Raw genomic sequence first — 24,674 nt, 5'->3', positions numbered from 1 at the left:
GTACTTGATTAAGGAGTAATTAATGCGGAAATTAAAGTGATTGGGTCTCTCTAGGTGAGAGTGTTTAATGTGTGTAATCTGCGTAATCTCCCTTAATGAGGATTAAGGGAGGTATTTATAACTTCGGGAAACGTGCCAATCTAGGTTTAGGTTAACCTTGGGCTGATTGGGCTTCCCTCGAAAGTTGGGCCTAGGTGACCGGCTTCTCCATTAGGCATGGAGTATGCCACGTGTCATGACATAATAAGTCCAGGGTGGACGAATAAGCGTGTGCCACGTGGCAAGCCCTGAGGGGTCCAACTGGGGGACACTTGGCAGGACCTGGTTGGCCCACGTGGCGCATTCCGATTGGTGGGAGCAAAATCCCCTAATCAACGGTGGCGGTAATATTTTGGTTATTTCCTAAAAAGGGTTTTATTTAGAGTAAAATGAGTATTTTTTAAAGAAGGAAATTTCCAGGGTATTACAAAAGTATCCTAACTAACTCGAAATATATATCCTTCAACCACGACAAATGTAACCTTACCACCTTGAAAACCAACCCCGCGATGGTTTCGGGGGTGTTTTGAGGTGGGTTAACGCTGTAAAATTAGGTTAACAGTGGAAATTCGGCCAAAGGTAGTATCTTAAAACATTTTATCTTTCATTAGATAGTTGCTTACAACATTATTTTATTAGGTAGATACTCACAAAATTTAGGTTTTATTAGGTAGTTCCTGACAAATAATTCTTAATCTTAAATACTTATTGGAACGAATTGAATACATTAAACAAGACATCACACAATTACATAATTCTTGTATTCTATACACTATTTATAAGAGTTTTGTTAAACATTTTATAAGGTAGGTAGGGAAGTTTATTTCTATGTTCCAATTCTTTTTTTTTCTGTTTTTTTATTTTTAATTTATCTCATATCACATTTAGAATTAACTATTAGCTCAATATTTTATAATTTATATTTATTTTTTTACAAATATCGGTATACTCCATTTTATTACATTGAAATTGACTTTACTAAAACTTTAGCTTAAAACCATGGTCAATATAGTTAGGAAATTCACTTGATCATAAGATATTCCATGTGGCAATTTTGAAGAAAACCATATTGTAATTCTTCAATTTTTAAATTAGTTTCAAACCTTAATGTTCTTTTTTTAACTCAATGTAATGCCATATTATAAATTATGGAAAGATAGATTATAGAAGAACACACTTTAATACACTACTATATATTTTTTTTAATCAAATGCAACGCCTAAAATTAGGCTAATGAAACAACTACCTAGTTTACCGTTGCATCAGCATGGTCTAGTGTCAAGCTGCTTAATAGTGGGCCTAACGCAACAGCAACGATTTAGCCGTTGCAATAAGGCGTTCTAATACAATGGCCTGTAATATCGGTGTCATGAATCAAAGAGATCAATGGGGCTGACTCTTTTTTTTAGACTTTCTTTTTTTCTTTGTCTTATATGAAAAATTTATTAGTTATTTGTTATTTTATCATCAATTTACTTTAGAGAATAGTCATCTTTTGTTATTTTTAAATATCGCATTTTAAAAGAAGTAGGCTAAATAAATTAATTGAATTGAAAATTTTGGTCGAGAAGGTATATAAATGTCAAGAACACATCCATAACTGCAAACTAATGATCAAGCGTACTTTAATTGAATGTCCAACACCAATATATACATATACTTATAGTTGAAGATAGTGGAGGGAAGCAGATATAATCCGCATCAACATACTATTATTTGATACCCAACACCAATAAATATAGTTGAAGATGGTGGATGAAAGAAATGACTAGAAGATTTTAGAACATTTCTTCCAATTTCAAGTACTTTCTAAAATGTTCAAATAACTTGCATATACAAAATTGTAAATTCTAGAGAAATACTCCGTAAAATACAAGCATTAACCTTGCTTGATTTATCCAAAAATATTTAAACACGCACAAACACTCCAGATCCACCAAGACATTGGGCTATAAAAATTTGGGCCACACCCAACATCTAATTTATAGTTCATACGTTGTGTAAGTGATGTGATTTGAGATCAAACCCCAACGCCATCACGAAAAGGTCAATTGAGCCTACGATAGGTCTTAGCTGCACCACGCTTTATAAAATGAATATTTAGTAAAAAAATTATGAACACGTAAAAAAAATGAACATTCAGTAATAAAAAATGAACATATAAAAAAAAAAAAATTTAATACTAAAAAGTGAACATGTTTGAAAAAAACTTATCGATTACTATCTTAAAATGAATATGATTATCATAAAATCATATTATTGATGAACCACGGCCTTAACATGAACATTTATTAAAAAAACTATGAACACGTAAAAAAAATGAACATTTAGTTATAAAAAATGAACACTTAAAAAAATAAACATTTAGTAATAAAAACTGAACATGTAATGAACATTTAGTTTATTAAAAATGAACATTTATCATACAACCATAGAATAACTGGACCATATCTAATAAAATGAACATTTCATAAAAACATATGAACAGATTAAATAAAATGAACACGTACAAAAATGAACACATCAAAAAAAAATTATGAACATGTAGTATATTAAAAATGAACATGATTTTCATATATTCATATAAGTTCAAATTCTTTGTATAAAATTATTAACGAAAAATAAATATAAAATAAATCGTTAAAATATGTTCATTTTTTATGTAATGAATGTTCATTTTTAGTGTACACAATGTTCATTTTTAAACTACTACGTTTTTTGTTTTTTGTTTTTTTTTTTTTTTTTACCAAAATATACACAAATTCGATTGGAATTGATATTAACTCTAAAAATTGAAAATCAACCTTAAATCTAATCTTGGTTCATCATAGAGAAATAATTATCAATCTTTAACATATTAAATTAGGAATCAAAAGAATACAAAAAAAGCAAGAGAGAGAGGAGAGAGAAAATTACTACAATTATTGATATTCATCGTAAATTCATCACATACTCTAAATTGACAAAATACACCAGAATTATATATGCAATATCAATCACAAATTCAGAAAATATAACCTAATTATACTAATTATAAATCAAAAACATAAACTAACCTGAATCATCAACCTCTTCAAGCATACCAATTAAATATATCACGAAATCAACAAAATTACAGAAAATAGAGGAGAGAGATAATGTTTAAAGAAGATGACAATGTAAAAAACAGAGAGAAGTGAAAATTTCAAACAAAATTAAGAATTAAGGAAGAAATTAGAAAAAGAGGGAAATAAGAATTAAGAAATAAGGAAAGAATTAAGGTAGGAAGAAGATTGAATAAGGAAGGAGAATAATTAAGTAGTATATAGTACGAAATATGGTGTTTTTGTATATAAATGTTAATGGTGGTGCAGCTAGTTTAGATGCACTAAAATGTATCTAAAAATTTGCCTTGAGCCTATATGTTTTAATCAATAATGGACATGCGTGCTGCAGGCCCATTTTCATAGCCCAACTTGACTAAAGCCCAAAATGAGTCAATTAATTATTTAGGCTAAAGCCCATCTCAACATTCACCTTTGAATCTAATTTAGCAATCTAATTTGCTTTACTATGGAAATCTTTCCTACTTATGTAAATTCTACTCCTCTAATGCAGATATTAAAATCTTCCTTGAAAAAAAATGATTGAAAAAAATGATTAGGAGAAGATAAACTTGTAAAGAAAGACTCTATTTGCAAATTGCAAAGATAAAAAAAGGAAAGTAGCATGCATATTGCCAACAATGCAATGAATAGAAGTCAGCAAATGATTACAATGGTCAAAGATTTATGAGAAATGAGCAACCGCATCAAACGCAAAGCTTCCCTACAAATAAAAATTCCTCCTTTTTTTGGCAGACTATCAAGTGGATTTTTTCAAGTGGGGACTGCATTTTCTATTTTTGCAGACAAACTAGCTTCATCTATTTTTCTTTTTTAACTTCTTGCTTATATCCCCCTCCCCCCCCCTTTTATTTATTTATTTATTATTATTATTATTATTATTTTGTTTTGTTTGGTATACTTGTAACTTTTTGTCATTTTATTTATTTCCATTTGCAAATTAGATATAAATAAATTAGTAGCTTATCATCACTCTTAATGATGTGATCTACTTAATTAAATATTGTATGTGATGATTTGTTTTGACTAAAACTTCTCCATGGATGGATTTTAAATAAGTAGATCGAAAATACATATGTATTCAAGAATCCTTGTAGTGTTTTGATATGAGAATGTCTTTTTATAACACCAACACAAATAGTGTGTGACTCGGGTAATGCCCGCGTTGCTAGTTTGTACTTCTTTAATTTAATAATTGTGTTCGACTGTTTTCATAGCTTGTGTGTGATCTGAATGTTGTCTCGGATGTTACTGTTTTTTTTACCTCATATATATTTATTTTCTAATCTTGTAAAAAATAAATAAATTATATAACCTCTAATTATAAATGAAAGGAATATATAATGTTAATTATGTGAAATTTAAAACATTAACAAAAGTTGGTTGAGATGATAAATGTATAACCTTTATTTGTTGGATGTTACGGGTTCGAATCTAGCTCGAAACATGATTTATTTTGTTAAATAAAGTAGCGAGCTTACGTGGTATATATACTTTAAATAGTGACGTGGCGTTGTGACATGGTGTATATACTATGAAGAGTGCCGTGTGACATCCTTCCTCGAACTTTATATTATGTAAGTAGCTAAAACTTCTAAATTCTTACGGGAATTCCCCGCTTAACTATTAGCCTTTGCCTTACGCATATCCTCTAATTCAAAATATATACTTCCTCTGTTTCTTAATACTTGAAACACTTTTCTTTTCACACTTGCCAATGTACTATTTCAATCTTTAATATCTTTAATTACCAATGTGTAAAAATTATAAAATAAATTGATATTGTGAAAGTATAAATCGAAACGAGTAAAACAAAATCACACGTGACTATATTTTTCCTAACCTATAAATCACCAAAACTTGTGAAAGTGAGATATCTAAATAATGTAAAAGTTAAATTGTTACAAGAAAAAAAAAATAAAAAAATTGAGGAAGTATGAGTTTTGGTGCGAAAACATAATATTATGGCCTTTGTCAATTGGCTTTCTAAATGACACATTTCCTTCATCAGTTTTTTACTTGACTATTTCATATGATCAATAACCCAAAACAAATTGTAAAGTAAATACTCAGCATTTTAGCCAGAATCTTGTCCAAAGGTTGGTTATTACCACATTAACAACCGATAGCCAATAATCCAATATCTTTACAAGTTACCATGAGTCCATGACGTACTCAAAGAGCTAATACAATACGAACTGCAGCTGCTCGAAAGTCTCTAACAAGTGGATCAAAGCGAATCAAAGAACAAACTAATTCAATATCCAGCTTATGTTTGCCAAACAACACCTATAGTGCAGTCTATATATACATCTAATTTAGTCGTGATATAGCAGCACCCCTTAATCCCATTTTGGCTCTATGATCTATCCTCACTCTATATACATCTAATTTCGTCATGATATAGCAGCACCCCTTATTCCCATTTTGGCTCTATGATCTATCCTCACTCTTGCAAACAAACTACTACTTGAACAATGCCTTGTACTATTATACACAAAAAATGAATAATTTGAATAGAAGGTATATAGTGATGACAAATAACTCTTGGCGCATAGCACCTATTTGTTTTGAAACAAATAAGATGGCTAAGTTGTAAATATTAACACGAGTATAAAGTATCATCAAATAGGTAAATAGTACCATTAAATGTTATAGTAGTGTAAATATTTTTCTAATGGTACATATAAGTATGTAAATTGTTCATCAAATATTATACTACTATGAGATATAATAGTAATATTAAGACAATATATAATCTAATGGTATAATATACATGCATAATAGTACACAAAAAGTACCACTATAACTATAAAAAGTACCATTATGAATGTTAAAATGACTATTTTAATTGCCCTTCTATTTGCACAGAAAAAATATAGGCGCTACGTGCATAGATAGACTCGGTGATGACCTACAATTGTACAAACAAGGTTAACTGGAATAGAAGATAGTGATGCAAACCAATCTTGCCCTGTATGTCACTATGCAAAAGGACCTACATGTCTAGGTAATATGATAACAATCAAACAAGGTATATATGATTCCCCTTTAGTAGAATAGTAGTACATACTATACTAGTGTTAGTATTACCTTTTAGATTTCATCAATTTGTTCTCTTAATTGCAACAAAAAACACACAGCCAATTACCATCATAATACATGAATTCCACTTTTTAGGTTGTAAAAATGAACAAGAATTGAAAGATTGACATTTAGCTAGTTTTTTCTTTTATCTTGGTCGCTAATTTAGAGACAACACATGACTTAGCTTATTCATCTTCTTTACTTTGTCATGGTTCATTGTTTGTTTAATACTACTATACAAGTATTAGAGTTATAGAGTTATTCATTCATTCTTATTATGTTGCCTTCTTCTTTGTCTTTTCTTCTTAGTTTTATACTTTGTTTACTTTACTTCTTACAAGCATTATCAAATTATACAATGTCAAGAATCTTCATAATTTTGCTCCTATAAAACTGTTAATTGTGCATGTCTAGACGTCTAGTGGCAAAGGAAAACCCAAGTTCTAAAACACAAGGATGAAGAATAATAATGGGGTAAAATAATGTTGATTATATTACTAAGTTGCACTATATGACCAATCACTATTTACACCATGTGTTGGTGCGCGGTACTAAGGTCATTGATACATTACACATTGAAGTATGATGGTAAACCTAAGTTCAATTCAGTGTGGAGATAAATTAATAAAGTCACCGTAAAATCGATCTACAATAATTTTACAAGACGAAGACAAATACAAACTAATTAATAAGAACATCTATACTCATTAGATAGAAATATAGAATTTAAAGTTGATAACGTTATGCGTTGGAAAGGCATTATCAATCCTATACACCCACATAATAATTAAAATCATAAAATATTAGTCACAAGTAGTATATAAATACTAATCATCCATTTATTTAAAGAGGGTGGACATGATAAATATAACACATATATTTTTTTTTTACTATTGCCATCCTAATGTAGAAATGATAAAGAATTTTTAATTTCAAGATTACAAATGAGGTGTGCGATACCTTTATTTTTGAATAAGCCACAACATATAGCTAATAAGCTAACATTGAAATGTCTATCTACATATTTAAAACCTAACCCACCCTAATCCAACCTAGTCACAGAATTATTTTATTCAACATGTACTTTAGTCTTAAGTTCGATCTTAAAATTAATCATCAAATAATATCTCGTTGGCAATATGTTTGTAGATTTGTGAACATTTTTAAAGGAACTTTGTCCTACATCATTGACAATTTAGCATAGGAGATAAGATGAAGTGTTTACTCAAGATACTCTCTTATTTGGGTCAAATATGGGTCAGATTAGGGTCAAATATGGGTCAGAATAGGCCTCAAATTAGTCAGTTACCATTATCATTGTGTCATTTTACATAACTCTAACCTCTAATTATTTTTTTTACTTAAAGCATACTATTATTCTAGCATTAAAAAGTCATAAACATCCTGATTAAAGTGCATTTACAAAAAATTAAGGAAAAAACAAAATTCCAAATTATTTTAGAAAAAAGCACCTAACTTACATGTGAATTGTAAGAAAAATAAAATGAAAAGAATTTAGAAGTAAGAGTAGTAAAATATGGATAAAGCTCTTGTGATTAAGGACATGATTGCAACATGCTCTCCACTCTCAGCTCTTGTCTCTAGGTGATTTTTTCCGATTATCTATGCCCAATTAATTATTTTTACTTGTATTATACGAGTTTATTTTTGTTTAAATACAATGTCGTCCAATTTTTTTCATTTAGTGTAAGATCTCCATGAAAACACAAAAATATCAATATTTCTTTGTCCCCACTTTTAAGGTGTAAACATCTCACCCCAACAAAATCAACCCCAAAAATTTAGAAAATGAAAAATACTTCTTATATTTATATAAGATAAGAAGAGGGAATGTTATCTAATAAAATATTTTTGTCATATTATCTAATTACTAATTACTAATCACAGAATACAATTTAAAATATTTATCACTCCGTGAAATTCTAATATATTTGACCTTGTCCCTTAACTTGTAAGGTTTTTTTTTTCTTAACTGTTACAAGTATTTTATCTTCATTTAGCTAATACGAAATAAACTCATTGATCAACTAAGGGCCTTTTCTTTATGTTAGTCTGCTACGTTACTAAGCACACTACGGAGTACAAAATACAAATACTACATGAGCTGTTACAGCTTACAGTTCAAGTGTTCAACTCCTATGGCTGACTTTTATTTTCTACAGAGTAGTTCTTTCTCATTTCACATTAGAATTTCTTTATTTTTTAACGTGAGTTTCCTAATGTGTTTTTTTTTTTTTTTTTTCTTCTTACAATAGTAATCTGTAATCCATACTTTTTACGGATTATTACATTATGGAATACTGTAATAGAAAAAAGGTAAAAAAATTAATAAATTGCACAGAGAAAACAGGTAAAGAAAGAAAGATAAAAATTCAAAAAGAGGAAAGCAAAAGCATCTGAAAACTCTGAACCGTTACCACCTCACTCACTTTCTCACTATCACTTCACTCCACTTTCTCTCTCCTCCATTTTCACTCCTCCCTTCTCACAGACTACTACTCTACACTACTATCTTCCTCCTTTCTCCCTCCTCTGCAACAATCTAGGGTTTATGGATTCCCCCAATTTCCCGATAATGTGAATTAGGGTTAGGGTTTACCTCCCTTCCATTTTCGAAATTCCTTCAAATCTGGCCCCAAATCCATGGGAAATTGCTGCAGATCTCCGGCTGCTGTTGCAAGGGAGGATGTAAAATCCAAGCAATCCGACAACAAGAGGAGAGAGAAAAACAACCTACATTCTTCCGCCAAGAAGTCGTCTTCTTCGTCTTCGATCACTGTTTTGCCCGACGTTCCTAAAGAATCGATCGACGAGAGGTATTTAGTTGATAGAGAGTTAGGGCGAGGTGAATTCGGCGTTACTTACTTGTGTATCGATCGAGGTTCGCGTGAATTGCTTGCTTGTAAGTCGATTTCCAAGCGGAAGCTGCGAACTGCAGTGGACATTGATGATGTTAGGAGAGAAGTTGCGATTATGAAGCATTTGCCCAAGAGTTCGAGTATTGTGACGTTGAAGGAGGCTTGTGAGGATGATAATGCGGTGCATTTGGTGATGGAGCTTTGCGAAGGCGGCGAGCTTTTCGATCGGATCGTTGCTCGGGGGCATTATACGGAACGAGCCGCGGCTGCCGTGACTAGAACGATTGTGGAGGTGGTGCAGCTTTGTCATAAGCATGGTGTTATTCATAGAGACTTGAAGCCGGAGAACTTTTTGTTTGCTAACAAGAAAGAGAATTCCCCGTTGAAGGCTATTGATTTTGGCCTCTCAATATTCTTTCAGCCAGGTATATTGATTTTCTTTAATTGGTTGGAAAAATTGATGGAAATGTAGTTTTCTATTTTTGTGTTTTGCTATAATTAACTGCTTTGGAGTGGAATGTTCTGTTTTGTTAGTGTTAATACGGAGTTTTCGATTGCACGTCAAGAATTGTGTAATATGACATCTGAATTCAAGGGACTTTGGCACATTTTTTTGGTGAAATTTGGGGTTTTTATAGTGTATTTAAGGGTTTAAGGAAGGTACATTTGGTGTGAAGCATAATATGTGGATTATGGAGGGAAAGAGGTTGGGGATTAAGACTATATCAGGTTAGCTATGTATGTCACTCAGTTTTCATCTTTCCTAGTGGGTGGCTGATGTTTGATTTCATAAGCTAATGAACCTGTGTTTTATGTATTGATCTTTGTAATCTTTCCATTGATGTTGTTAAGAGACCGAGTTGTTGTGCTGTGTACTTGAAGACTGACTGATTCTATTGAAAAATGAAATTATAGAGGATGATGGTTGAAAGAGTGCTAAACTTCAACTGAAAGAGTGCTAAACTTCAATGGGTATTTTGTTACTACATCAATAGCCTATGACAAATATCTTTCTTTGAAGGGGAGGTGAAAATTGAACACCGAGGTCAAATAAAGCATTAGACGTTGTATTATGGTTTGATTACCTCTGGCCTCTGAGAAACATCTTGTTGTGTCTCTTTAAGTTCATTTTCGCTACATGGATGGATTATGCGGAATTAATTTTGTGTTATATTATTGATCCTGCATAGTCCCATATCCAAACCATGTTCTAATTGGATCTTGTTACACCTGGAAAATATGCTGTGGCTTTTTTTTCACCTAACATTGAATGGGTGTTATCAGAAAACAGTTTGTTCTGGTACACAAGATAGGTATGAGAATGTAATTCACAACAGAATTCTGTTGAACTGATTTCCATCCTTGAGTTTAAATGTAGTCCACACAATAATTTCAATTTTCCTTGATCGTGTTTGCATCTTTTGACTGGGGATGGCAAATTAGGCATCACTGATCTTTTTGATCATATCTTATCTCCGTTCATATTATTGAGATGAGGAAGTTGGAAGCTATCATATATTATTTTCAGCCTTTAAACAAGGTTTTGTAGAGAAATTTGTTTATTGTAATCCAACAAAACATATCAAAGATTCAAAAACTATGCATGAACTACTGATAAAGTTTATAAGGTCTTGCTACCATTTTTCGTGAGTCTGAGAATAACATGAATTGGATTTTTCTTGCACAAGCTCAATGAATTTTTTTTGAGTAGGACAGCTACTCGATATTTTCTTTGTATACTGTAAGACCTTATAATATACCTCTGATATTTTTTATGCCAAAAATGAAATATTTGTGCAAAGTGAAAAGGGACAAACAGAAATGTTGCCTTCTTACATGGTTGAGTTGAATGGTTAGTGGCTTTTGTTCAAGTTTGGAACAGTATATGTTGCTTATGATGTTATATACCATGCTACCATACCATTCTGATTGAAGCTCACGCTGCACTAGTACAGAACATTAATGTTACACAAGCATTAAGATGCAGGCATATATTGAACATATGTCTAAAATTTTTGTTCATTACACATTTGTAGCGTTTTGTATCTGTTTTGGTTATTAATTCTTTGTTATTACAAATCATCGTTCATGTAATGCCTGTTTAATGTTGTTTAGTTGTGAGTCCTAGATTTTGATTCTATAATCATAATAATCACGTTGCCCATTTTTCCATATGATCTTATGCTTTTTAGGTGAACGGTTCTCTGAAATTGTTGGAAGTCCCTATTACATGGCTCCTGAGGTGCTCAAGCGAAATTATGGTCCTGAAATTGATATATGGAGTGCAGGGGTTATTCTGTATATATTATTGTGTGGAGTTCCTCCATTTTGGGCAGGTAGTTATCTTTTGTTATTGTCTCCCTACATCGCTGTCTTTTCTTTGTTTTGAATAAAAGTTGTAGCTTTTATATTAATCCCGCGGGTTATTTTGTTGTATCAATGTACCCTGTATATCTTTCATGTTGGAAGCTGCAAATTTCTGTATGACCTCGATCTTTCCATTGTGTTGTTACCTTGTATTTACTGTTGTGAACATTTTGCAGAGTCTGAGCAAGGTGTGGCACAGGCCATTCTACGTGGTGCTATAGATTTCAAACGAGATCCATGGCCTAACATTTCAGAGTGTGCAAAGAGTTTGGTTAGACAAATGTTGGAACCTGACCCAAAGAAAAGACTAACAGCAAAACAAGTACTTGGTAATTGCATACCTGGAATTTCTCTCATGAATTTTCATTCTTGATTATCATTTAGTTCTTGTACAATAATATTGTTTTCTGCTTTAAGTCTTACTTGGAAATTGGAAAACATTGCATGCATGTGAAACTAGACTGTTAAGTTCTCTTCAAATTCTAAGAACTCACCTTCATTCACTATGGAAAGCATTAGAAACTGAGCTTCAATTATATGTTGAAGACATTATTACCTTTCTAAAGAAATAAAAATGCTATTGAGAGTTCTGATTGATACTTTCAGCTTGTTTGTATAACACTTCAGGAAGGGATGGGATGGTAGGAAAGAAGGAAGTTTTGTTCATAAAAGATTGAAGGCAAACAATCCTCTCTACAATGATTTGTTATCCAAGCAATGGAAAATAAATCCCTCTCCTTTTATTTTTTTCCCTTCCTACCAAACCCTTCCATCCATAATAGCCTTGGTTGATATTGGCCATAATTTAGGGTATTTCTATCCTTTTGTGCTTATAATGATCCTACTTTTGTCAGGGATTTACTTTGGAAAACTTAAAGGTTATAAACAGCTCTGGAAGTAGAAATTTTATTATTTTAAAATTCTTTTTAAGTTTCTTATACACACATGCACTAAGAAGCTCTTTTCTTTTTTCTTTTTTCTTTTCTTTTTCTTTTTCTTTTTTTTTTTTTAAAAAAAAACTGGAAGATGTGTCAAAGTCTCACTAAGTATTTTTCCTTTGGGCCTTTATCCCTTGTAATTATCTAATTTATACAGAACGAAGCTTACCTATAAAAGTAGTTATTGACAACTTGTGCACATAAATATGAATAGATTGTTTGAAGATAGGACCTTAGGAGTTAGGACTATGAAAAGTTCTATACAATGAAAGGATCAATAAGTTTTGTACTATCCATATGGTGTATGTTAATAAAGTCAGGTGATTGTTTTGATTTTATTTCTTTAGGATTGCTTGCAGCGCTCCAGCTGCTAGCATAAGCTACATTGTTAGTTAAAAGCAGATTACAGTTGTGTTATGATAATGGAGGGTGATCAAGCCTTTTGACTTTTATTATTTTAGGACAACCCATTAGGCTATTTGGTGACTTTGTTTGAACTAGTAATCTGAGGCCTTTTATCTCTTCAATTTTGTGGTTGGGTAATAGCAAATAGTATAATCCTGGGAATGGGCTTGGCCATCCTCAATTAGCCTTCTATTTGGTGTGTTGTTTAATTAAAAGGAAGATTGACGTGATAAAAGGGATTAAGGAGCTGTCCTCCCACCCCAATTCACCAATCTTCCACATATCTTGCTCATTCGACATGGAAAGAAACAGGCAGATGGCTTTGCTATTATCTTATCAGGGAAAACCGTTCTGAAAACCCCTCTGAATAAATTCAAAATTTAGAAAAAGCATGGATTTGGAAGAGGAAGAGAAGAACTAAAATAAACATGCACTAGCCGAAAGGAGAAAGCCATGTGCAAACGTCTTAGTCTCAGACATAAGCTATTGAGTCGGCTCCAATAACCGTTTGTATTCGTCTTCTTTTTATCCTCATAGAAAGCCAGTCATTTACTTCTTATAGAATTTGTAATACACTGCCCCATGAAATATCAGTATTTTCTTAATCACTCCTAGTACTCAACGTACTAGATGGGGTATTAAAAGCTTGGCACATTTTGTATGCAAAAAAATAATTGTTTGACAGGTATAAGGGACTGAAGGTAATGAACATCTGATGCAGATTGGATATTGTTGTTCCTGCCCCTTTCAAAGTACTGTTTAGTGTGCAGGCTATTCCATTGACATCTCATTAAGGAATTATGTTCCTGGTGCAGGATATAATCTTTTTCAAAAAGTATTTTGAAAAGCTTCAAACTAGTACTAACCTTGAACCTTCTTCAGCAGGTGGAAGAGAGACATCTGCTGATGCTTTCTGATTCTTTTCTTCTCCCCTACCTCATTAATTTTGGGTGTATTCACCACATAACTTCATCTGTGCTCTCTTATCTTCTGTAAACCTTTCAGTCCTAGTTACAGAATTTCTCAAGCCTTAAATACTAGATTTACCTTTCTTATAACTCTGTTGAAAAGAAGCATAATTTAGTTCTTGAAGCATTCTCTGTGGATCCTATCCTCTTTCCTTTAGTCGAGAATAGGTTTTATGGTGGTACGGACTCAACCTGCTACTACCCACCTTGGGGCACCATAACATGGCAATTTAGAATGCGATTTTTGCTATTATTATGAGTGGTTGCAGTTTCGACAGACATGGAAAAATATAATCCTGGTTTATTCCAAAGTAATTGAATTTTGAGTGCTGTATTTACTTAACAATAATGAAGTACTCCAATAAATCCATTACCCTTGTAGCGCATCTGCCAGACTGCCATGCATTATGTAATAATTAGTATAGGTTTTTTCTGTTTCTCTTATCCTCTCTTCTAATCTCGTAGTGAATTAGTTAACTTATTATAGTCCTCACTGTAATTTGGCTTCTAATACATTGTGGGAGCAAGTTCTGGAAATATGCCCATTAAAATGTCTATTCTGCTGATTTATTCTGCTTGGTAGCCTGATGTTTTAGAAACTTCTAGTTGATCTACGAGAACCTGGAAACTGCCTTAGGCAAGACTAAACTCATACTATGCATTGCCAGTATAAAAAAAAGTACAAGGAAGATATGCAATTGCAAATATCAATGGGTAATTCCAAGTTTCTCTTCTTGATAAACATGGAATGTATCTCAAGGGGCTAAATTTGTATTTTTACGCTGGAAATTGGGGGTACGTTGGTCATTCTGTATATCTGTCAATTATCACATGGTCAAGTTGGGTAACGGGGTTAACAAACGGTGAATTGGGGTAAGGTATTCACTTCACGGAATTACTCCAAACATCCTCACTTTCTCTCTCCTCAAATTTCCTCTCTCCTCATCCTAACCCAGCACCCCTTTCCTCCATGGAAATACCACCACCACCAAATTCTCTCTCCTTCCTTGATTCTTCGCCCTTTTCTCTATCCACCTCACTATCAATGCAAGGCAAAGTCGTTTGCGCCACCAACATCCATGGGTTCTTCTTCTTCCTCCATTCTCTCACCTCCATTAAAGGAAATCAAAACCTTTAATACAGAAATTGGAATGCATGAACAACCTCAATGGAAGAGGAAGACAAACCTTGCCCTTAAGGGTTAACCATGCCATAATTTCTCCAATTTTTTTAGGGTTTTTCGTTTGGATTTGGCGGCGAGCCGCCGGAAAGGCAAAGAAGAGTGAAGAAGATAGGGGCAACGAAGGTGATGGTGGTTTGCGAGCAAAATGATGACGGAAAAAATGGCAATTCGCACCTGTTTGTTGGAGTAACATTGGTTGTAACGATAAATTGGATGGATGTTGAAGAACGACGTTAACAGCAGTAAATTCACCATTTCACACCGTCTAAACCGGTCCACATCAGCAGTTTGAGTGAATGTTACAGTCAGCACTTTCTTTCATTATAATATTATTACTTTACAATCCCAATGCTTTATAATTTCATAAATGCCATTAGAGAAACGCTCCCTGTTTCCCAAGAAGAGGAACTGGGGCACGCCCAATATCAATTCATATTTATTTTTAAATGAACTGTCTTGTCACAACTAATCTATTTGTTGACCTTATTCAATCTTAAAAGACCAATTACTTGAAGAGGACTGTATTAGAACCCGGGAGTAGCTAACACTTCAACTGGCAACGAAAGTTAAATGTAGAAAAGTCTTCTTGTTTACTGAAGTGGGCTAGCTTTGCTGATAAGAAGGATTGGAATTACATAATTGCAACCACCCCCCCCCCTCCCCCTTTCCCCCCTCACTTAGAAGCTGATTATGTGATTAGTGCTGTCCATCTGTGATTAACCTATACTGAGTGTTTGGGTAGTCAATCTATGTTGCTAACTTGCTATATTTGTAGTCTTTGCTTGCAAGCTCTTTCCAACTCACTTTGATTCTTGTGCTCCACTACCATCAAATAAGTTGATTCAATGTCTTAATATAGTTAATTTGTTCCATTTTGACTTTGGCTCGTCCTTGAGTGGTTCGAAATAACAATTTTGGGCACCATTGGTAGATTGAACAAGAACCAGCTACCTTGCACCAGCTAACGTCAAAAACTGATGCTTTACTTATGACACTTGAAGCTGAAATCCTGATTGCTAAGATGAAATTACCAAATTATAGAACTGTTTTACATGGTGCACATATATAACATAATGAATCTCTAAGGTTGCTTATGATTTTTCTCTCAAGTTTCTCGTGGAGTGGGCTTGTTTAATTGTATTTGAGAGTTTTAATTTTGCTTAATGTTCTAAATGATGAGGCAGTTTGTTGACTAATTTGTTGGCTCACAGCCTATATATTATTCCCTTTGTCTGTGTACAACTTTATATATGCTATGCTATTATAATGAGAAAAAAAGTGCTACTCTTTCAAGTTGGAACTAATTCAGAGAATAACTAGTACTCCTCCGTCCCAATATATAGTTCCTGTTTGTGTTTTTTCACGGTATTTTAGAAATGGGAGGCAAAAGTGGATGAAGTACATAAAAAAAAGGTGAAAAGTACAATTATAGACAAAAATTAGAGAGGAGAAAGTGAATGAAATACATAAAAAAGGTGAAAATTACAATTATAGACAGAAGTTAAAGAGAGAAAGTGGAAAAAAGTACAAGGCAAGTGGAAAATGCAAGGGTAATTTAGGAAGTACAATGAATGAAGTTAAAAAAAAATGAGGGTATAATGGTCTTTACATACTATCCAAAAATAGAAAGAGGAACAACATTTTGGGTATCCAAAATAGAAAAACAGGAACTATATTATGGGACGGAGGGAGTACATTATAAAGACTTTCTCGGGGTGAGAGTTATATGTGTTGCAAGGCAATGCATGTATATTGTGTTGGCTTCTTTGGATGAGTTCCTTGCATATCTTTGTTGGATGCATGTCATCCTCATTTTGTTTATATTATTTCCTTGCTTTGCAGAGCATTCATGGCTACAAAATGCCAAAAAGGCTCCGAATGTACCCCTTGGAGATGTTGTAAAATCAAGGCTAGAGCAGTTTGCCATGATGAACAGATTCAAGAGGAAGGCTTTGAGGGTTGGTTTCCTGCTTCTGTGACTGATTGGATTCTTTATTTCTAGAATTTAGTTGTGATATTGACATTTTGAATGACACTATTTTAGGCCATTGCCGAGTTCTTGTCTGCTGAAGAAGTTGAAGATATAAAGGAAATGTTTAAAAAGATAGACACAGATGAGGATGGAATCGTTTCTGTTGAGGAACTGAAAGTTGGGCTTCTTAAACATGGCTCCCAGCTTGGAGAGTCTGAAGCACAGCTGCTTATCGAAGCCGTAAGCACTCATCTCAAACTCTTCCCCTAACAACAACCCCCCTCCCTCTTCCCCCCAATTCCCTAAATAGGTGAATCCATGTTTCATCATTGATCCTCCCTTTTGCTTTTATGATCATGTGTCCTTTATACTTTATAATTCTCAGTGGAGGCAAGATGATTTGGACAAGCTGGTTTGTGTTGACATGGGCTCTGTAGCCATGTAAATAGTGTAAACAACTATAGTATTTTATGATCACTATCTTTGCCTTCAGATAGTAGATAGTTGTGGAAATGCAATGCACAGTTTAGAAAAAATTTAGAATGGAGCTGGGTAACATTTATGAACCTGTTTCCTGCATAGTGCATACATGTCTACTATAATAAAACTACAAGGTTTGGATGTTTGATTGATCTTTTGCTACATGTATAGCTATTAAATCTTTTGGAAGGGGTTTTATGGGGTGATTAGAATCTAACTTTGTAATGTTTTTGGCTTTTGCTTAGGCTGTATCTATATGCTCGCAAGGTTTAAATATTTAGTGTTAATATTTACTGGAATTTTCTCTCTTTTTCTTCATTCCCTACCTCTCTCTATTGGGCATGGAATGTGCCTATGGGTAATCACCCTTGAAGATTGTTTAGATGAAAATTAGATCCTTGAGGCTGAGAGATATTTGGTTACTAGAGTAGGTTTCTAGTTTGATCAAGCTGCTATTCTTGTGTTCAATATTGATTGGTTGGCTCTAATGCTGTTCTCTAGTAAAGATCTCGCTACTGGAGTTGTAACCACCTATGGCTCGACTCTTTAAAGGGCACTCTAGCCTTATGTGGAAATATGGCTAGTCCAAAATAACCCTAGTTGGATTAAGTTGTTAAGAAGCAAGATAGATCATAATCAGGGACAATGAAATTAATTGATAATCACTGCTTCCTGCTGTAAGAAGTTGAAAATATTGCTAAAAAATTGCCTCTCTTCATCGCATTGCATCTCTACCCTTCTTTTTGAATTCTTTTGGTGATGTGTATAAATCTCCAGTCAGTCAATGGTTTGTTGAGCAATGTATTATTATTGCTGCAGGTTGACACTTTCGGAAAAGGAACACTAGACTATGGAGAATTTCTTGCTGTTTCCCTTCATTTACAGAGAATGGGCAATGACGAGCACCTTAGAAAAGCATTCTCCTACTTTGACAAGGATGGCGATGGCTATATTGAACCTGAAGAGCTCCAGAATGCCTTGATGGAAGATGGAGTTGAGGATTGCATTAATGTTGCCAATGACATCTTCCAGGAGGTTGACACAGATAAGGTAATGACCTTTATGACTGATTAATCATTTCACAAATTTTGAAATACCTTTCTGACTGATTAATTATTTGCATGTCCAATAATATATCTGAAATACCTAATATGAAATTCATAATTGCAGGATGGAAAAATAAGCTTTGATGAGTTTGCTGCAATGATGAAAACTGGAACTGACTGGAGAAAGGCCTCTCGGCATTATTCGAGAGGAAGATTTAACAACCTAAGCATGAAGCTTTTGAAGGACGGTTCTTTGAAATTGGGAGCCGAGTGATAACAGGTTTAGGTTTGTGTTTGTCCCCTCCTACACGACCTAATACTTGGTCATTTTGCATATATTTGGACCTGTTTTCTTTAATCATGTCATTGATTTTTGGGGGGCTGCTGATTGGATTGAGTAGTGTTTTCTGGCTTGCAAGGTCAAATCGGAGTTATGTTTGTAAAATCTCTTGTCAAATATTAATGAAAAGACTGCCTTTTTGGCCTTAGGTACGGCGAATGTATCATGTTCCTCTTGCTGCTACAGCAATGTATTCGTTTTTGGTGAAGAAAATATCAGGGTTTTATCCTCTTACCTGTTCTTAATTTTTGTTTTTCTCCTCCTATAGCATAATCCTAATCAACTTGAACTGTTTTTGGGAAACCTTTAAGTATCTAAGGCCCTATTCTCTCCACTTTAAAAATCTACGTAGTATTATTCGGTAAAAATAATTTCAATTTAGTAAATATTAGTTCAATTCTGTAAAAATAATGGCAGTTTAGCAAATAACAGTAACTTTAAAAAAGGATTATAATAGAGAATTAATAAAAGTTATTTTCAATCAGTAAAATTAATTAATTTCAATAAATATTATAATGTAAGTTTAGCAAAAATTATTTCATTGTCTTAGAAATAAGGTGAAGAAAATAAGGCCTTACATTTATTTTTGGTTTGAAGATGGAGGAAATTTTATATTTGTTTGAGGGGGTAGTTTAAAAAAATACCGTATGTTGAAATATTCACTGGGGTAAATTTTTAAGTAAGTTTATTATGACAAAATCAATTAAATTTTTAAATATATAATATATATATATAAATATATATATATATATTATATATTTATTTGAATAGAAATTCTAAATATTTGAACAGGTTATAGATATATACTATATGAAACGCTATTATAGTAAGAAGATTGTGAAAAAAAATTCAAAAATACTCGCCAAGCATTGGTGTTATTTATATCAACCACCTATAAAGCAAAGCAAACAATTGAGGATTTTTATTGTAATAAAGATAGGCATAAAATCTACTAGTGTTTAAAAAATGATTTAAGCACAAAAACTAGAAAGACTAATTTATTACAAGGATTCTGATAATCTAATAGAACACAACTATGGAACTTGAAGCTTAAATTTGGCCTTAATTTGTAGTCAAATTGCTAATGAATGAACAAATTTTCATCCATAGAAATATATCCTTAAATACTACGTACTCGTACAAGTTATTGCAATGCAACAGCAAAGAGAAGAGTATTCCTGGACAGATTGATCCCAAAACGCTCACTCATGTCCAAAGTCCCACCATCTACACCACCCGGCAATGTCCAATCGAACTTAAGTAAAAGATTAGCTAATAAGAACTCGATGTTTGCCATGGCAAGGGATATTCCCGGGCACATCCTTCTTCCTGCTGGAAATGGAATCAACTGCAAGTCTTGTCCTCTGAAATCTGTTGAAGAAATCAAGAACCTTTCGGGTTTGAACTTCTCTGGTTCATCCCAAGAAATAGGATCTCTTTGGATTGCCCAACAGTTGATGGTAACGGCTCTCCCTGCAGGAACATCATATCCGAGTATTTCTGTATCTTGGGTTGGTTGTCGGAATATCAACAGTGGAATTGGAGGATGTAGGCGAAGGGTCTCCTTGATCACAGCTTTCAAATACTTCATTTGCTCCAAATCACTGTCATTTACATGTACATTTTCTCCCATAATTGTTCTAACTTCATTTAGCAGCTGTTGCATAACCTGAGGATGCCTCAGAAGTTCTGACATTGTCCATTCTAGTAGGATGGCACTTGTATCTGTCCCAGCTATGATCATGTTCTGCATTAGACGACACACGATTACTTCATAGAGTCAGTTGTCCAACAATTAAGGCTGGCCATAAGGATAACATGCTTAGCGAGTTCATTATATCTAGATAAATCAAAGCATATATGCACACTTAACACTTACCAATACGATGGCTTTTACAGTATCTCTGTCTATGGGAAAACGATTTGAATCCTCGTGAATGTTAAGTAAAACATCGACGAAGTCCTTCACTCTTTCACTGTTATCATCATCAACTAATTGATCTCGGTGTTCACTGATCATCTTTTCAAAAAATTGGTCTAACTCTTTGTATACCTTATCTGCCTTCAAGTCCCACCCATTAAGGCGACTAATCCAAGCGAGCCAAGGAAAAAAAATCACCTATGTTAAAATCACCTAGTAACCTTACACTTCATTAACAAGCTTATTGAAGACAGTACCATCATCCTTCCCTGTTCCACTAAGCTTCCTTTCTATGACCAGCCTACCGAGCACGTCCTTGGTGTAATCCATCAACATCTCACTCAAATTCACAGGTGAGGATCCTGCTAGCATTATCTTTTTAACCAGAAGAGCGGTTTCTTCTACTCTTGCAGTGCGCAGAGAACGAACCTTGTTGTTGTTCAAGAGGTGTAACGCGCATATACTCCTCGTCTGCCTCTAATGTTCCCCATAAGGTGCTGCAGCTACATCCTTGAAACTATATTGAAGCTTGTTGGCCCGCTTTGTTATAAGCCTACTAGCAAAAACTATGTCATGGGTTATCAGTACCTCTCGAGCTGCTCGAGCTGACGAGACAATGAGTGTTGGCTGACTGCCAATGTGAAGCATCATAAGCTCACCGTATTGCTCGGACAGCGATTGGAGAGAACGGTGAGGATGAGTGCCAAGCTGATGAATATTGCCCAAAATTGGAAGCTTTGGCAGAAAAGGAGGCAAGTTTTTTTTAGAAATAGATCTTTTTTTGAGTCATAATTTATAGAGGATGTATAATAATGAAATGAATGAAAGAATTTTGAAGGGCTCTAACAATAATATAAGTTTCATGATAATTCAGAAAATAATGAATGAAATGAATGTTTAATTTGCCGCTCGGAAGTTGGAGTCCTTGCATATGATGAAGCTTACATAATATTTAGTTATATGAAAAATGACTCAATTTTTATATCGTCAAATATTTATTTATTTATATTGATTTAAACTATTTATATTGATTCAAACTAATAAACTAATTTGGTGAGGGTGGACATAGTGAATAAGGGGTGGAGGGGATGCAAGTGGATGAGGGGGATTTTCAATATGACACAAGTAAATGCTGTGGCTTGTGGGGAAGGGAGGTAGCTGGAAGAGAGTGCTCAGAAATAGGCCTGCACAAAAATATCCAAGAATTCGAAAATCCGATAATCTGATTCGCAACCGATCCGAATTTTTGGATATCTGATTCGAGTTTTTATTTCGCATTGAATATCTGATCCGAAAAAGCGGATATCGGATGCGGATTTGGATATTGATTTTCAAAATTTCGGATATCCGATATCTGAAATATAAAGGTTGAAATAATGAAATATATATAAAAATTTTTAAATTGTTTTTATAAAATTGACCCTGTATTATTAACTTATTATAATATTCTTAATATAGTTGATGATAATTTTTATTGCAAAAAGACTACAATTTTGTTAAAATATGTTGTACAACTTAACGATAAAAAAGCGGTAAAATTAGTGAAATTTAGAAAGTAATTATAATTAATTTTACTTAATATTGGATAATGGATATCCGAAGCATCAGATCCGAAAATTTTGGATATTCGAATATCGGATATCCGAAATTTTCGGATCGGATTTGGATATCAGTTTATGATATCCGAGTATTCGGATATCCGATCCAAGATCACATTTCAGATCGGATATCCGATACGTGAACAGGCCTACTCAAAAAGAATGTGAAGGAAATGACACTGGTGCGTCGGCAGCTACTAATGTAATGAACAAATTTATGCGAAATAATAATGGAAAATCTTACCTCTCTTGGAACTTTCGATCTTTAGTAGTTTAATTGTTATTTTTAGATTTTGCTTAGAAGTTTTTACCTTTCACTTGAAAGAGTTTTTCTTGTTTTAAGCGGTTAGGATTTATTCCGTTATTTTAATCTTGTTATTTATTTTGATTAGTTTTTGAGTTTAGGGATTAAGTTTAGGAAATTTTATCTTTTTAATAATTCTATCTTTATTAGGAATGTGTTTAGGAATTTGGCTAGTTAATTTATCTAGGATTTCTAATGTAATTAGGAATCTTAGTACTTATTTGTAGCCTATGGCATTGATGCTCTTAATAAAATCAGTTTTGTTGCATTGAAATATATAAAGTTTTACGTAAGCTTGTGCTTGTGTACTCTTGGCCTAATTTAGGTTTTAAGCTCGTGTTGCTTAGCGTTTCTTGACCGAGGCTCAAGAATCCAAACCTTTCCACTGAGATTGAAAGTTATATCCATTAAAATCTATATCAAATTGGTGTGGCTGCTGTTTGACGAAGGGTGAGTTTGACAAATCGTGTCAAAAACCTCAGTTCCATAGGTCATATTGATTGACTTTGTTCCCCTTTGTTTCTAAAGCTTTTGAGATGATTCTTTTTTTTTTTTTTTTTTTTCAAATTAGGTAATTTTTTGTCTAGTTTTCACCTGCTAAATTTGAGAATTTTTAGAGGACCATAGCTATTAAATTGGGTTCATTTTTGACAACTGGTCACAAATCAAATCTGACAGTTGGGGAAAAAATAAACTGCGATCACTTGGCTAATTTTTTAGTCGAGTATTGTAGACATATAGGGCTATTATCATAAAAAAAAATTCAGACGTTTTCGAGGTGTTTTGTTTGGGTTTTGGTCCTCGTACTTTCGATCAATTTCTGGATGGGTTTTGTGTGTTTAATCATTCACTTAAACATGGTGAATCAAGCTGAATTTGCGGCTTTGATAGATGTGCTCAAGAATATTAATGCTCGGCTGGATAAGTTGGAAGAAGGTACTGCATTACTCCAGCAAGAACTACATAACCGTGAAACAACTCCGCACATACGCAATCACACACTTGAAGAGATAAAGCTTGCTGATTTCCCTAGTTTCGACGGTGATGGTGATCTGGACTTATACTTGGATCGGGAGAGGAGAATGGAACGTATCTTTGCACACAAAAAACTGGACGATCACAAACGTTTTAATCACGCTATCCTCAAGATCACAAGGTATGCTTCCCTTTGGTTTGATTCCATGCAAAATAAACGTGAAAAAGAGGGTAAGCCACAACTCTCTACTTGGACAGATTTAAAGGCTAAGATGAAAAAAACGATTTGTTTCACAATCTTATAAGCAAGACTTATTTCTGAAATTAAATTCTTTGACACAAGTATATATGTCGGTTGGTAATTATATCAAAGAATGCGAAAGACTTTATAATTCTTGTGATTGCAAGGATGAAGAGGAACAAAAGATTGCAAAATTTGTGATTAGTTTGAATACTTCTCTACGTAATCAAGTCGAAGTACTACCCTTGACTACTTTTGATGATGTTTGTATGATTGCTTGCAAGTTAGAAAAGCAAAAGAAGCCATACCCTTCTTTTAAACTGCAAACCGAAAATTCTGATATTGCTCCTAGTTCATTAGATGCCATATCTAATCTTGACAAACTTGTGTCTAACTTTAAGCAGGGCAATCTTCTTTGCCTCAAAGTCATCAAAAGATGAAACAAATTATTTTTTTTAAGTGTCAGGGCATGGGACATCTTGCTAAGCAATGTCCAAACAAGGCGCTTGTTACTAAGGAGGAATACTACACATATTTATCTCAAAACGTGGATGAATTGGATGTGTTTGAACAACAACACCAACAAGCCTTAGTTAAAGACAAATCGCAAGATGTCACAGATTCTTATTTTTGGGAAAATCAACAGGTTTGCTATACGGAAAATGAACCTAAGAGCTTGATTTTAAGGAGGTCTTTATTAGCCACGCATGATGAGAAAGAAGATGAGCAAATATCTAATCTTTTCCATTCTAAGTTCCTAATTAATGGTAAAGTTTGCTCTTATATAATTGATAGTGGCTCTTGTACTAATGCTTGTGCTTTGTTTA

The 24,674-nt window shown here is 33.5% G+C and overlaps 1 protein-coding gene and 1 pseudogene across 1 annotated transcript; one reads left to right on the top strand and one right to left on the bottom strand.

Moving 5' to 3' along the window:
• Positions 1-8,526: 8,526 nt before the first annotated feature.
• On the top strand, positions 8,527-19,043 carry LOC110733907 (calcium-dependent protein kinase 13-like). The gene is made up of 7 exons (XM_021913983.1): positions 8,527-9,534; positions 11,302-11,445; positions 11,653-11,805; positions 16,813-16,928; positions 17,015-17,182; positions 18,242-18,472; positions 18,593-19,043. Exons 1-7 carry the CDS (start codon positions 8,895-8,897, stop codon positions 18,740-18,742), a joined length of 1,602 nt encoding a protein of 533 aa, XP_021769675.1. The 5' UTR covers positions 8,527-8,894; the 3' UTR covers positions 18,743-19,043.
• Positions 19,044-19,952: 909 nt separating this feature from the next.
• On the bottom strand, positions 19,953-21,667 carry LOC110733770 (annotated as a pseudogene).
• Between the last annotated feature and the right edge of the window lie 3,007 nt (positions 21,668-24,674).

Source organism: Chenopodium quinoa, unplaced genomic scaffold (genome assembly GCF_001683475.1).
Source record: "Chenopodium quinoa cultivar QQ74 unplaced genomic scaffold, ASM168347v1, whole genome shotgun sequence".
NCBI lineage: Eukaryota > Viridiplantae > Streptophyta > Magnoliopsida > Caryophyllales > Amaranthaceae > Chenopodium > Chenopodium quinoa.
The sequence above is the reverse complement of the archived record's forward strand: the minus strand, read 5'-3'. Positions and strand labels throughout refer to the sequence as shown.

Coding starts and splice junctions, on each gene's coding strand:
- LOC110733907 (XM_021913983.1), top strand. CDS start 8,895: ATGGGAAATTGCTGCAGATCTCCGGCTGCTGTTGCAAGGGAGGATGTA. Junction 11,446..11,652: donor AGTTCCTCCATTTTGGGCAG/GTAGTTATCTTT, acceptor AACATTTTGCAG/AGTCTGAGCAAGGTGTGGCA. Junction 16,929..17,014: donor TCAAGAGGAAGGCTTTGAGG/GTTGGTTTCCTG, acceptor ACACTATTTTAG/GCCATTGCCGAGTTCTTGTC.